Consider the following 14475-nt stretch of genomic DNA (forward strand, 5'->3'; position numbering starts at 1 on the left):
TACAATAATACATTAAGAAATAGGAAAATTGAGACTGTTGCAGACTTCTGCTGGATATACCTTCAATTGCAGATTATTTAGAAGATGATGTTGATACTGTAGGTTTTCCCAGCACTGTATGTAAGGCTGTGCAGGCAGACAAAGTTACGGTATTTTATCATGTCTTGAAGTGCCTCCCTGGGGTGTGCCTGCTGGAATTCAGTCCTGGCTTGTGGGATCTATGTGGCAATGGATGTACTATATAATGCTTCTCCTCATCCCTGCTGGGCTAACAGGGCAGGATTTGCACCATAATTAAAAAAAAAAAAAAAAAAGTATTTCTATTTTCAAATTATTTTTTATTGAAATGAAAGTACATAAACTTCTAAACAGTATCACAGTGAACACAGGCAGAGCTAGCAAAGGATTTCTGTTTAACATCTTATTGAATGTTGTTACCGTGTCACCCAAAAATACTTTGGAAGATGATATCTTTATGCAGCTGACAAGCTATAAATTTTCTCTCAGGCAGCTCTGTAAATGTATGATCTTCCCGAGAGCTTTTCATTTTAAGCAAATGCATGAAATAATCAAAACAAGCATAGATTTATTTATAGCTATCTAAGAGTGTACATAATTTTAGGTTTGCTTTTGTGCATATGCTTAATCTTTAATGGATGAAGCCTAATCATTAAAAAAAAAAAGTCTTTCACTTCAACCGAAGAGATGTCATTTTCACAGAATTGAGAAAAAAAAGATGAAAAAAATAAAACACACAGAACCACAATAATAATAAAAATCCAGCGGAGAACATTACAGTGGCATTATTTATGTCCAGTGTCACCGTACCAAATGGGATGGCTAACCTGTTCTTGTCATATTACATTATTCAAATTACCTTGTTGAAAACCAGGCTGTTTAAAAAATAAATAAATAAAATCACTTGAGCCCAAGGATAACGGTGTTTTAATGAGCTCACTGAGTAAAAGGAAGCCTGTGAGTCAAAAGCTTTCCTGTGCAGTACTGGCAGAAGGGAAGGGCTGGGAACGAGGGGTGCTCTGATGGTAAATGGTATCACAGTAGCGTGAAAAACCCCAATTGCAGTATAAAATAGGCACACTATCAAAGAACATTATAATGTCTCAAGCCTTATCTGTTCTCAGGTGTGAAAAACAGAATGTTGTCTCTGGTAATTTTCCTTCTTCTCTGGTAAATCAGAAGTGTCAGGGATAAAGCACATAATCAGATTTCTTTGTGGCCCACAGCTTCTTCAGTGAGGCATCCCCTCCGATTTTGTAATCCTCATTACGCTCAGTGGTGTCTGCTCAGACTAAACCCCCAGCAAAATGAAGAGGAATGTTGCATGACAAAGGCCACCTCGTAATAAAGACCCTGGCTTTGTACTGTTTCCAGAGCACCTGATGTAAGGTGTTATATTTAGCCTGTGCGTGACTTGATGTGTTTCCGGTGACGAGACATTCTTGTGAGCGGCAATGATTTCTGAACACATTCAAAGCGTGGACAAGAATGGGAATCAAGTGACCCTTACTGTAGTGTATGATCTTGTTGCCCACCCCAGGTCTGCTGAAAAACTGTTACTAACGAGGACAAACCAAACCTCCCTAATCTCCCTTCCCTTAAAGCTGAATGCAAACCTCACTGCTTTGTCCAGGCCTCCCCATGCTGGTGCTCTCATTCTTACTGATTCATGCAGAAAATGAAAAACAGGACACTTTGTCCCTGTTTGTATGGTGAGAGGAAGGTGGGGGGTGGAAGCATGACCATTTTCTTTGGAGGTGTTCTCAAAGTGCTGTTATTCTGGCAAATGTTCGTGACTGTGCTCAGTCATGGGCCTGGGCACAGTCAGTCAGTAAGGGCTAAGCAGGAACAATGCAACATTCATGTGTGGTGGGGGAGCCAGAACAGTGGGAACTGGTAAATGTGGCAGGGCCGGAGTGAGGTGTTAATCGTGTGCCTTAGGAAACTGGTTGCAAGCATAGAAATGGGGATTAATGTGCTTTTTCTTATCAGAAAACTTGAAGAGCAGCCATGAGCCTCTGTCAGAAGTATTTTACAAAAGCACAAAAAGAATTTGTAAGCAAGGAAAGCGATGCTGCTCTCCTTTTCCCTTCAGTATGTTCAGGGAAGCAATCTCTTGAATAAATAGGCTTATGCCAAAGACCCACCTAAATCCTATACAGGTCTCCCCTGATTGAAATGTTTTAGGAAGGCTATAAACTTTGGCTGTTTGCCTGAACCATGAGTAGCAATATAACATAACAAAACCTGCAAGAATTCAGATAGGAACTGCTTATACTGAAGCTCAGTATGGGTCTCAGTACCTCTTTGAAAAATTACATATTTGTGCTAGTAGCTAAAGATGTTTGTGTACACTGCTTGTTGTTTGCTTCTGGGTTAAATTAAAGGTATTTGAGAACTTTATACATAACATTTAGGCTTTAGCTAGCACTTGATTATCTCTATACAGTTCGCCTTTCAGAAAAAAAAAAAATCTGGTAATTGTCTCTGACGTCAACATATTTATTTATTTATTTAACAGATGGCTTATTTCTTGGTATTGTTTCTAATTGCCTACCACTGCCCAGTTACGTTTTTCTTAGGTCATGGTGCAAGACTGATTTGTTCCACCCAGGCATAACCTCCAAAAACCTTGCCAAAGAAAACCCTCAAAAACACCTTATCTTGTTCAACTGTACTAAAGACATTTAAATCTCAAAATGAGAGAAAGTTATTATGGAAGTTTCATGTTATTTTAGAATCACTTTTTCATCTTGTAATTGATGTATTGAATTGTTACACAGTTATGAATTTATATATAGTTCTGTGTGCTACGTGTCCACAGAAATTTTCCAATGTTAAACAATTTTAAATGCTATATAATTACACATTTCTTTCTTTACTCAGGAGTCAAATGAAGACTGCATATTTACATATATAAGAACTGGGTGATTTGGGAGATTTTAATTGGTTTTAAAGGCTTTTAAATTTAGTTAGGCAGTTGTAATCTAAAACAGGTCAGTGCTGACTGGAATTGTATTTTGCCTAATGACTAGTTATGGACTCTTGCAGAAGAACTTGATGGTTCTAAGTCTCTCTCTGGATTCGTACTGATTCTCAGGAGGACAGTGCTTGTGTTGGCTCTTGTGTTGCTAATAGTGTACTACTACTGTCTTGAAAAATCAGAGCTTGTTGTTCTAAAGCAGAATTTAGATGAATTACTTCACCCATATGGGCAGACAGCCACTTGTTTCCTACTTAAAATAGCAAGATAACAATTGTCTAGAGATATGATGATCACAAATATTTCTGTGGAGCTCCATAACATATCAGAGTTGCTAGAGTTACTATTAGTTGATAGGTTTTTAATATTTATTTTTAAATAAATGTTACATAAAGGGAAGGAAAAAAAACACGTGCAAGCTAATTCTATGTTTTCTGTATGCTAGGATATCTACAAAATGTCAAGCCGCTGGCTGTTACCAGAAAGGATGAGGCTGGGGTAAAAGGCAAGTCTTATATAACTATACAGTGCTTCTGAAGAGTTAGTAGATCTGGTATTGTATGAAATCTACAGTTCTGAAAATGCTTCTGTAATATACATATCTGATTTAAAGAGTGTAAAGGCACCTTTTCTTCCACAGAATAACTTTTTAAAAGCATTTAGCATTTTTTTTCCAATTTAATAAGATTGTTTTTATGCATCCCTAACTCTGTGTCTATAGCTAACCTAAAAATTATTGTGTCTTCCCTTTATCTTTCTATAAAAACTGCCTTATTCCTCTTCTTTTAATTTCGGGTTTTTATAAATTCTGCAAAAGGACATAAATCGTAAATAAATCAAATTTATGAAGTTAAATAAAATGCAGAAAATCTTTCTCTACAAAATAACTGATATCAGTTAAATTAGTCAATTATAATAACTATTAAGTACAATCTGGTACTTTTTCAGGCTTTGTTTTAAATGTTTGAAGACTTTGTACATAGCTGCTCAGTAATTAACAATAGACTATAACGTGTTTTCTATATATCCAATGGAGTCAACTGGTGCATCAGGACTGTCTAATCCAACCAGTCTAACATAACATTAATAAATACTTCATTTTGAATCTATTTAAAATACCAAATTTGGGATTTTTTTTTAACTTTTTGAAACTTTAGCTTCTGCTTTTTGAAGGCTTTGTTCCCTTTTTCTAGTAGAAACCAAATTTGAGGGAGCAACTTCAATGCCAACAATGTTAAAGAAATCCTTGCAGGAAGAAAAACGGGCCTTGTGTCATATTAAGTATTTATCAATATAATTATAGGAGTCGACAACGCTATACATATGTGAAGCTTTGCAATTAAGAGTAGGTTATCATACATGTTTCAGAGAATCTGTGCTTCCTTACAAATGATGTTTAGTTCAACAGTCTATATATGAAGCTCTTCAATGTAACCCCAAACTGCTTTTTTGTGAAGTTCTTGTCAGTTCAGAACGTTATTTCTGTAGGAAAAAGCATGATTGGATGAAAACAGATATCAACGTTTACCTGAAAAAGTAAGATTTTTATTTATTTTTTAATGAACTGCTCTAAGTAGTTGTGCTATTCTTCCACTTAATTGAGTTTGTTTGCCATCAGAAAGTTCCCAAACAAATGGTTGGGACCTGTAGGTGTTTTGAAGCCTGTGAAATGAAGAATATAGATGAGGGGGGAGGGGAGATAGCAGAGATCAATAACTGGTCTTCCATCTTAATCAGTATTACTGTCTTTAAGAGCCCTACTGAATGTTTGAGACAAACTTTGAAAGTTTGTCATTTTTTGTTTCTGTGATACTGGGCAATTGTGGACTGCAGAAATCCCAACTAATGCATCTAATGTGCTAAGATGTAAGAAGAAGATATTAGTTGTTTAGACAAAAAGGATAAAAATATTTTTATTTTTGTAAATAGCATGTATCACTTTCCATATGAAGGACAGTATTTTTTTCTTGTAAAATCATGCTATATTTAGTACTTTTAGGAATGATTATCTTAGATCTCCTTTTGTAATTTGTGTAGTCACAAATTTGTAAGAAGTATACAATGTTACGTCCAGGTACTTCTCTTACTCAAGTCTCAAAATGATTGTGTTTTGTTGGACCTATGTACTCATTTTTCTTAATGGCTGAATGTTCTAATTTCAATGCAAAAAAAAAAAAAAAGCACTAAAAATCAGATATACAAAACTGGGCGAAAATCAATTCTTCAATTACTTTTAGACACTCTAAAGTGCTGTAAGGAGAAAGTTCACTTATGTGTATTTTTGCTGGCTTCAGTGATATTACATGCAAGCTTACAAAATAGTTTATTTTTGTGTGCTTTGCTTAGGACTTAGGCACTTAGCTACCAGGATCAAGTGTTACTACGAATGCTCAGAAGCAGTGCTTCTGCCCAAGAAACCAGATACAGCCACAAAATCTGAGTATCCAGTTCAGCAACCATTAGCAATCGTATTTCTAAAGCTCAAGAGAATGCTACCATGTGTTGCTAATACACTGTTATCTAGAGAATAGAGCTGGTAATACCATCTTCAGTCTCGAAATAAAGAATGAGTTTTACATAAACACAGAACTAATAACTTAAATGCCACTTAAAATCTCATGTGTATTAAATAATATACATGAATTTCAAAAATATTAAAGCAACGAAGTGTGAATCAGTTTATCCATTTTAATAAATACAAAATAATATTTTAAGAAATAATATTGTCTAAATTTTAGAGAAAAAACACTTTATTATATCTTAGTGTGAAACTTAAGACTTATGGATGCTTTTGTCCAGTAAGGAAACATGGTAATCCCGTTAGACTACAGGTCTACATGTATATAACTCTATCAAGCAGTGGTATCTTACACTTCCATAGTGACAATAAATTATTTTCTTACTAAACAATGCATACAGAAATTCTCATTAGATTAATAATTATTAAAACTTGATGTTAAAAAGACCAACCTCAATTTGCAATTATAACATTGACTGATACTGCTAATTTAGCAGCATCTCCATAGAGTCAGCCTTTATTACTCAGCATTTAAAAGGGCCTCAGTGGGAGTGCTGTGTCCAGTTCCCAGAACGATAGTCAAAAAAAGAATAAAAGGAACCGTTGCAGGGAAAAAAAGACAAGAATAATCAGAGGCCTTGCAGTGGTGACCTATGGATGGAAGGGAACTGATGTAATTTACTGAAGATTAGAGTCTTCAAAAATAGAGCAGAGGAAAAACTCTTTGTGTTCACTGAAGCATTCTATGAATGGGCTGGAGTTAAAATGGGAGACTCAGGTTATATGTGGGGAGAAACAATGGTAAGGAAGATAAACACTACAGAACAGGCTTTAGAAGGCACATTTTGAAATTTCTACTACAGGAGGGTGTTTTTTTTTTTTTTTTTTTTTTTTTTTTAAATGAGCTGCTGAGACAAACATTTGTCAGGAATAAAGAAGGCACAGTTGATTCTACCTTGCAGCAGGAAGATGGATTATATGACCTTTTAACATGCCTTTCGGACATTTTTTACCCTGATTTCCTACTGTAATGGGGCCCATGAAATCTTGCTATAGGGTCTATTCTATTAAGCCCTCACTGCTGACTTTTGAACCTGTGGGCTAATTTCACCTCAGTTTGAGAGGAACAAGCCTCAACTTTTGCCTTTCTTGAGAAATGTTAAAATATAGTGAATCCAGGCTGAAATACAGGGTCCTCTTGAGAGGAGGGGAATGTGAACTCCTTGGTCTGCCTGCTGCAGAGATGCACAGAGGTGAGCTGGGTGACGGACCAGTGGGTGCATGCGCACAGCTGCATTGGGTGGCTCCCTCTGGGGCAGCTGTTAGTTACAGGCATGAGCGAGCCGGGCACTGAGAAGGGTGCAGACGTGGGGAAGCTGGAGGCGTTTCAGCAGCAAGAACACAGGAGCAAAGTGGGAGGATATTGTGGTGAGGAAAGAGGTAGGATAAAAGTCCCATAGAAACTGGGCTTAATTAGTTTCACTGCTCAAGGAAGTAATTTCTATTCCGTGAAAGGCAAATGTTTAATAATGCTTATAAAACAGCAAGGCATCGATCTGATACAGGACTGTGAGACTTTTTTTTTTTGTTTTTAAAGCAAAATGTTAGTGCATGTTTGCAGGATTAAAGCCTCAACCACAGATATACTTTGTAATAAACCACCCAGACTGCTGGAAATGATAAGCATTCTGGTTCTCCTGTCTAAAAACAGTAATTGCCACTGCTAGGGAAGCTTTTTTTTCCCCTCTTTGTCTATGAGGAACTACCTTTGTTGAAGTTTCCAGTACTGAATAGACTTCTGTATGTTTAAAAATACATCAAATGCCTGGCCTTACTCTGCACTGAAATCAAAGTTGGAAAAAAAGCCTCTACTATGGATAATGTGTTCCTTTGGGCACGTGTCCTTACTCAACAAAACTAATACTTCATCGTGATGTATTTCCTTCAGCATGCACTAAGTCAACCCCATGGGTAGCAGTTGTTGCTATGTGCATGCCTCCTCGTGAGGGCTTGAGGAGAAGGCTCAGGCAGCACACCGCACAGCTTCGAGATGTGCAGGAAGAAAGCAGGTGCAGATAAGTTTTACTCCTGTAGCTGTTGTTCTTTGGCAATCGGTAGTAGCACGCTTGGGAAGGATCTCAAAGGGGGCTCGATGCACGTTGTGCCGCAGCACTACAGCGATGCACTGCTGAGAGGCGGCTTTAAAGCTGGTCCTAAAAACCTCCGAGTCAGAGCAGAAGGGGCAGGGCGACGTAGGGACGTTACACAAAAAGCCGTGCTGCCTGGTCACTGAAAGCTGTGAGCAGGGTACTGAGAACCCGCTGGGTGCCCAATTCAGCCAACCAAGAAAGTGCTTGGTCACTCAGGAGAAAATAAATAAATAAATAAATATTGTTTTGAAAATGCGATAACCGCGGGCTCTCCTCTGGCAGAACAGCCGCCGTAGCCGAGCCCGGGGCCTGGTGCCTGCGCTGACTTGGGCTGCCCCGGATCGCTCCGCGGGCCCGGTGCCTCAGGGGGGCCGCGGCCTTTGTTCCCCCGGCGCCGCCGGCCCCGTGCCGGCAGCGGGGCGAGCCCGGGCCGCGCGGCGCCGCCGGGTGCGCGTGCGCGGGGCGGCGGGGGCGGGGGCAGGGGAAGGGGGGGGAAGAACGGGGACGCCGCCGGGCGCGCGCCTCCGCCCGCCCGCCTCGGGAGCGCGCCTGGCAGCAGCAGGCAGGGAGGCAGCCGAGCTCCGCCGCAGCTGGCGCGCCCCCGTGGCGGTGTCTCGTCGGGCGGCTGGGAGCGCGCCGCGGGCTCGGGCCGGGCACCAGCGTCTGGGCGAGAGCCGCGCAGCCCCGTCGCCATCCGCGGAGCCAGGCCGCCGCAGCGGGGTCCCGCCCAGCCCGGCGCCCGCAGGTGAGCGGCCCGCGGCGGCGGCGGGAGGGCAGGGGAGGCGCGGGGAGGCCCCGCAGGCCCCGCAGGCCGCTGCCCGCGCGAGGCCCCGGCGCGGCCTAAGCGCAGCCCGGGCGGGCGGCGGGGCCCTGCCGCTGCTGCTGCTGCTGCTGCCGCCCGGCCGGGCCTACGGGGAGGGAGGGAGGGAGCGAGGCCATTGTGCGGCGGGCGGAGGCCGGGCCCGGGCCTGCGCGCCCGGGGCTGCCCCTTTGTGGGCCCGGCCCGGCCCGGCCGCGCTTTGTGCGAGCGGAGCGGCGCGGCCAAGGTCAGCGGGGGCCGGGGGCGGCCCGGGGCCTGCGCGCCCGGCCCAGGCGCTGCGGGAAGCGGCCGCGGGAGGAACCGGGCCCGGCCGCGCCGCCAAGGCTCCAGCCCGGCGGGGCCGTGCCGCCCGCCCAGCTTAACGGCGGGGGGGCCGCGGCTCCGGCCCCTGCGCCCCCCCGGGTTACCCCCGGCTGGGAAACAATAGCGTTTGTTGGGCAGCGCGGCGGGGAGGGGAGGGGAGCTCAGGGACTGCTCCAGCGCTGCGCTCGCGGCCCTTTCGCCTATTGCCGCCGCACGTTTTGCTCGTGAAGCTGCGCCGTGTTCCTGCGGTGCGCTCCGGCTCTGCTTCAAGCAGTCTCGGTGAACGCTGCCGTCCCTCTGTAACGAGCCGTTTACTTATGCGCTAAATAAATAGATAAAGTGAGTTAATTTGTTTAAGGTGGCAGATGAGTGGATATTAGGAGGCTCGTAGCTAATTGGACTAGGTCATGAAGGACACGGGACGTTCCACATGCAGGAGCGTGGTTTCAGTTGTCTCTTTATCTCCCTCCTAAGCTCTGAGGCGAGCACGGTGCATTCCAGAGGGGGAGGAAAAAGGGAAGGGGCTCTTCTCAGCCCTGAGATCTTCCAGCTGGTCTTCAAGATTTGGGGTACTGGAGTACAGGTGCTCCAACACTGAGGCTGATATTAGGGTGAAATTCAGACCTCTGGGCTAGGTCTCTGCTGCAGAAAACAACTTCGGGGAGTGTACCTAAAGAAGAAATTGGATCGGATCAGGTTTTATCACTTGTTCTGTGCTGCAACACTGATGTTGAAACTGAGTTCTAGAAACAATAATTACACAAACTGCAGTGGAAACTCACATTTGTAATTGCCTTCAACACTTTTCACAGTAGTGAGAAGTGCAGGAAAGCACAAGGCTTTCGCTAGTATACTTCTAGGAGCCTGTTGTGACCTAAGAATGCTAATACTGATGAGATGATGAGTGTTTTCATCCTGAAAGCATGCACAGAGTACAGTATCCATTAATTTATCGGTTGTGTTGGTAGGGTTCTAATACTGTAGTGTTGGACTGTACTAGAGGAGTTAGCTCAGAAATCCAGTGGCTCCAGCTAACTAGGTGTGAACTAAGGAAAGTAAATATTTTAGATAGCTGAAGTGCTTTCTGTACTGAAGCAAGAGCATTATTGCTGTTGTCTGCTTAGTGCAAACTGAGAAAGTATTACTAGTCGGATATCAAAGACACCTGCTTGTAATGCACAAGAGAGGGGAGCATGGGTGAGTTTGTATCAGAAGCAACTCGTCCTGGTCTGAACACTCAAAGAAATCAAGTGGGACAGTTTCACGAGCGAGCTCTGGTACTCACATCTTGGAAGACTATCCTTACAACTCTTAAGAGAAATGTGGCGTTCTTAATTGTAAATTAAAAGAGCTTTGTTTTATTTTTCTGCTTGTAACATTGTTTCTGCACTTCTAACTGTTAGCTTTAGAAGCTGGACTAAGTTGTGCCAAATATGTTATCCTTGGGTGTTTTGCTTTAGTGGTTGTCTCATTTTTGGGAGCTAACCTGAACCAGAAGGATCAAGGTAAATCAACAGTATCTGAAACCCTGGACACACATAAGGAACTCGGTTATGCAGTTGTGGTGCACGTTCCCAGCCTGCGAACAGCTGAGGTAAAAATGGTGTTTCCAGCTGTTGACTGCAGAGTTCCCTGAATCCCTGGTTAAGTGCTCCAGTGGCAGTGAAGTACCCTGTGAGGGCACCAGCAAGCGCTAGTCATCTCAGCCATCTGTTAAGGCCCACAGTTCAGGATTTCTTCTCTGAAGTTTGCTGTATTAAACATGAACATTGTATATGCAGGACATCATGTTACTGGCTATTTTTTGTTTTTAAGGAAAAATGGTATTAAGAAAAGTGAAAAATATTTGTGGGGATAAAGAAATAGTAGGAGATATCCCTTAGCAGAAATACGCTGCAAGTAAAGACATTTTTACCTTTAATAAAATGTTTTGCATTAATAAGAAAACTTACAGGCAATTTACACTGTTTCAAAGTGCACGTACTGTTAACATCTTAAACAGTGTCAGGACAGAAATGCAATTTGGGTCTGTGTTCTCTGTGTATGATATCACGTGGTGGACTAAAAATGGGGAGAGAGAGAGAGAGACAAATACTGGTCACTGTGACTTGGTATTGCAGGTTTACCTGAGTTTTTCCTCTTAGTTCCCAACTGTTTGTAACAGATCTTTCCAAGTCATTGACTTGAGGTTATTTGCTACCGTGCTACAGTGTTCAGACGTGAGCTATGCTCGGTAAAGACAAAACCTGTCATTAATGCTTCCATTAATACTCTCTAGTTTTATGCCACACTTCTTATAGATACACACACACACACGTAACGCACATGTTCTAGGCCAGAGAGCCTGCTGTGTTTCTGTAAAGCCCTGGACAACTATTTTAAGTATATTCCGGTTTGAGTTAATCTATAAAATGGTGATTCTTTTTGCTATTACAGGAGTAATGAGAGATTTGGTTACTAATACAGTACTTTAATCTGATAAAGTGCTAGATAATTACAGTTAACCAAATGGTGCGTTTCTGATTTTGACTTGTTTCTCTTTGTAGAAGCATAGTGCTGAGAGCTGAGCACAGAAGCTGATTTGGGCTGTGCTTTCAGTAGGGAAGTAAAATATTTGAGTGGTGACAATTGTATTTGTCTTTTTGCATCAGGAAATGCATTAAAGAAATACTGTATACATATTTCTGCAGGGAAATTGATCTAGAACAGCAAATTCACCTCCTGACAGTTGTTGTCAACCATTTCGTTTTTTGTTTGCTTTACCTAGAAACAGTTGTTTGTTTTTTTTCTTATAACAATCGGTGACCTTCCTGAGACACGAAAAGCAGTGTGTTACAGTAGCTTCTGTTGCTTAGAGAAGTAGTTATCAGCTCCTTTAACGTGAAACAGTAATTCTTTGAACTTTGGTGTCTGTGGTATAAAAATCTATCAATTCGTATTTTGATATTCCTTCCTACATTTCTCACGGATAGAGCTAAACAGAGCAAAAATTCATTTAGTCTTTGCAAGACTGAAGTGGCTTTCCAGTGTTTGTATTTTGAGTGCTGTCAAGGAGGAGCATTTACAATGTCATGCTTTTTAAGAGTTATTCTCAAACACATGTAAAGTTGAAATATGTCAAAGGAAAAATATATATGAAGGAAAATTGTATGTTAAGTTTTTCTAATGTGCAGATTGTCAAAAGATTGAAAAGGTTTTGACTAGAGGGGAGTATTTTAAAGCAACTTGGTGTTAAATTAGAGGAGGGAAAGCCTGAAAATAAATTCATTTATGTAAAAATCGCTGGATGTTTAGCCTAGAAATGTAGGTGTATTTAAAGGCTTATCTTGTTGTTTGACTCTGTATCACAGATCTGTTATGAGAAAAGGTTCTGTGTTTTCTGCTTTTTGTAAGGGGTTGATAACTGAAATAATTAGGTTTATAAGTTGGTTTGTAAATCTCAGTACATGTTGCTTTATGCTATGATGTGATGTCGGTAGTGATATGAAGTCAGATAGCTTTATTTCTAAACGACACGATAAGTTGCTGTTGACACATCACTGCTAGAAAAGAAGTAGCAGAAGATGTAGTGCTGAGCTAGCTGGCCTGCGCTGAGGGCACGGTTCTGCAGCACCTGAAGACAGTCTCCGAGCAGGATGCCAGTGATAACGCTACTGTGGTAACAGCGGTGTTATCACTGGCAGTGAAGCTGGCACCAACGTGAATGTGAAACAGGCCTGTTTCAGTTCCAGGTTTAGTTGAAAACCAATCAGTCACCTGTGAGAAATGGGTAACTATTACCTGGTTTGCTTCCCAGAACAGCTTGCGGCATGGCAACATAAGAGCCAGTGCTGCTGCAAGAGAAGTCATCCTCTCTCCTAGGAGCACGTGGGGTCGGTCTAAGTGCAGACTTACAGCCGAGAGTCTTGCCCTCCATTGCTGGCTAGTTTTTGGTGTCTTCTTTGTGCCAGTGTAAGCACTCACGTAGTTGTGCAAGACTGATTTTACTGAATGCGTTACCTTAAACAGAGAGGAGACCAGTGTGTGAAAGACAGGCAGCACAGCCGTCCCTTTGGGTGGCAGCTTGCTTTTGTTCCTTGCAGAAATGGTGGAATTGCACTCTGACACGCTGCGTGCACGTGTCTGGAGCCATGAAGCCTGTATCTGGTGGAGTGTTCTTTGTACTGTAGATAAACCATTTTCTTTAATTGTTTGTAATGCTATCTGAAGGCTCTTAACAAATATGTAACTGAGCAGTTCTTAAAAGTGCTATTAAGATATTTAATAGCCTTTAAAGTGTGTAACAATGCTACTTTCTCTTTGAAAAAATAGCGTCCATAACTCATTGTATCAGCTTAGCACCCGGACCTTACTCCAGGCCTCTGGTCTATGAAAATGGACCATTTTGGTGGTGCTGGTAGGTTGTTTTGACCAGACATAGGCCTCAGAATTTGCTAGTCTTAGGATCAGGTATCTTCTTAATTTACCTAGTGTTGTTTTGGAGATCATATTTGCAGCATACTATCATATACATTTGAGTGTTGACACATATTATCCCATTTTAAGGTACATGTGGTAAACTTCTCGTTTAATTAAATCTTTTTTTTTTTTAATTGATGTGAGTTTTTACAGTTAAAAGCAGTGAAAATGCTCTTCCTAGCTAATCCTTTGATTACTGAATTAATATAACTATGATCTCTATGTATTGATTTTGAAAAATATTCACACATATATACGTGTGTATATATGTAAAATCATTAGAGTTACGAAGTGAGTTCAATTCACAGGAATTTTCCTCCCATTCTGGAGTGTGAAAGTGTCAATGCAGTTGAGAGTTAGATTTGTGTATGGCTCAGCTCTCCACGGCTGATATCTGTGCGATTATGCAAGTACGCCAAGGATGTAATTTGAAGACTGGTTGCACAGGTGTGACTAGGGGATAATTTGGCTGGCAGATGTTGATGGTGTACTGTAAAATTTTAGTTTGGCTTCGTGCTAGGTCAAGTATATCATTAATACCATTAAAAACGATGTTTTACAAATAAAAGTACGCATTTCATAACAGAACTTTAGATGGACATTTTTCTAAAACAGCACCTGTGAAGCAGTAATTCTAAGAGCATTTTGATGCATGTCAAAAACAGCTGCTGCCCTGGTTTTATTTTAAATCAGGTGTTCAATTTAAAGAAAAACTGCTGTTCTTTGTGCAATTGTACTTCTTCCATGTGTATACACATGCTCTTCTGCCAAATGAGTTGAGCAGGGGGAAAAGATTGTTTCATGAAGGTTGTTCCTTCATATGCAGAGGAGAGTCACCTATGCAACTTTGTTCTTAACTAATTCCTGAATGCTTGATCTTCTGGGCTGACACATTCTTTATAACACTCTTGTAGAAGAAAAACTTTAAAAATTACTGAAGTTTACAGTTATGCTTTAATGAGTCATTGTTAGGATTTGGTGTTCCAGATCAAGCACTGCAACATAGACTTAAGTTTTGCTTTAACTACGTAACAGAAGAGGGGATGGTATTTTGCAGAGAAGGATGTAGTAATGTTTGCATCTAGAAAGTGCTGAGAAAGGGAGCATGAAGTGGCAGAAAGATGTATTTGTGCCTGTCATTTCTGAAGCATTTGTAATATCTTGTGTTTTATTTTCTGAAACAGACTCAAGCCTGACTTCAGAGTGATTATGGCTGAATTTTAAT

General features: G+C 41.5%; 1 protein-coding gene across 4 annotated transcripts in view; it reads left to right on the top strand.

Moving 5' to 3' along the window:
* SIAH1 (siah E3 ubiquitin protein ligase 1) overlaps nt 1-14475 on the top strand; it is a 65237-nt gene that overhangs the window by 39315 nt on the left and 11447 nt on the right. The window contains exon 2 of one of the 4 annotated variants that reach the window (XM_068693897.1): nt 3447-3506. The exons of 1 other annotated variant lie outside the window; for it this stretch is intronic. Coding sequence is in view for 1 of the 3 variants with exons in the window: in XM_068693895.1 (XP_068549996.1) it covers nt 6854-6959 (106 nt within the window). In the remaining 2 variants the exon portion in view is untranslated. Of the gene's footprint in view, nt 1-3446; nt 3507-6822; nt 6960-8159; nt 8415-14475 lie in introns of those variants that run through there. 2 more of the 4 variants (XM_068693895.1, XM_068693896.1) reach the window with 2 other exon arrangements.

Source organism: Anas acuta, chromosome 10, assembly GCF_963932015.1.
Source record: "Anas acuta chromosome 10, bAnaAcu1.1, whole genome shotgun sequence".
NCBI lineage: Eukaryota > Metazoa > Chordata > Aves > Anseriformes > Anatidae > Anas > Anas acuta.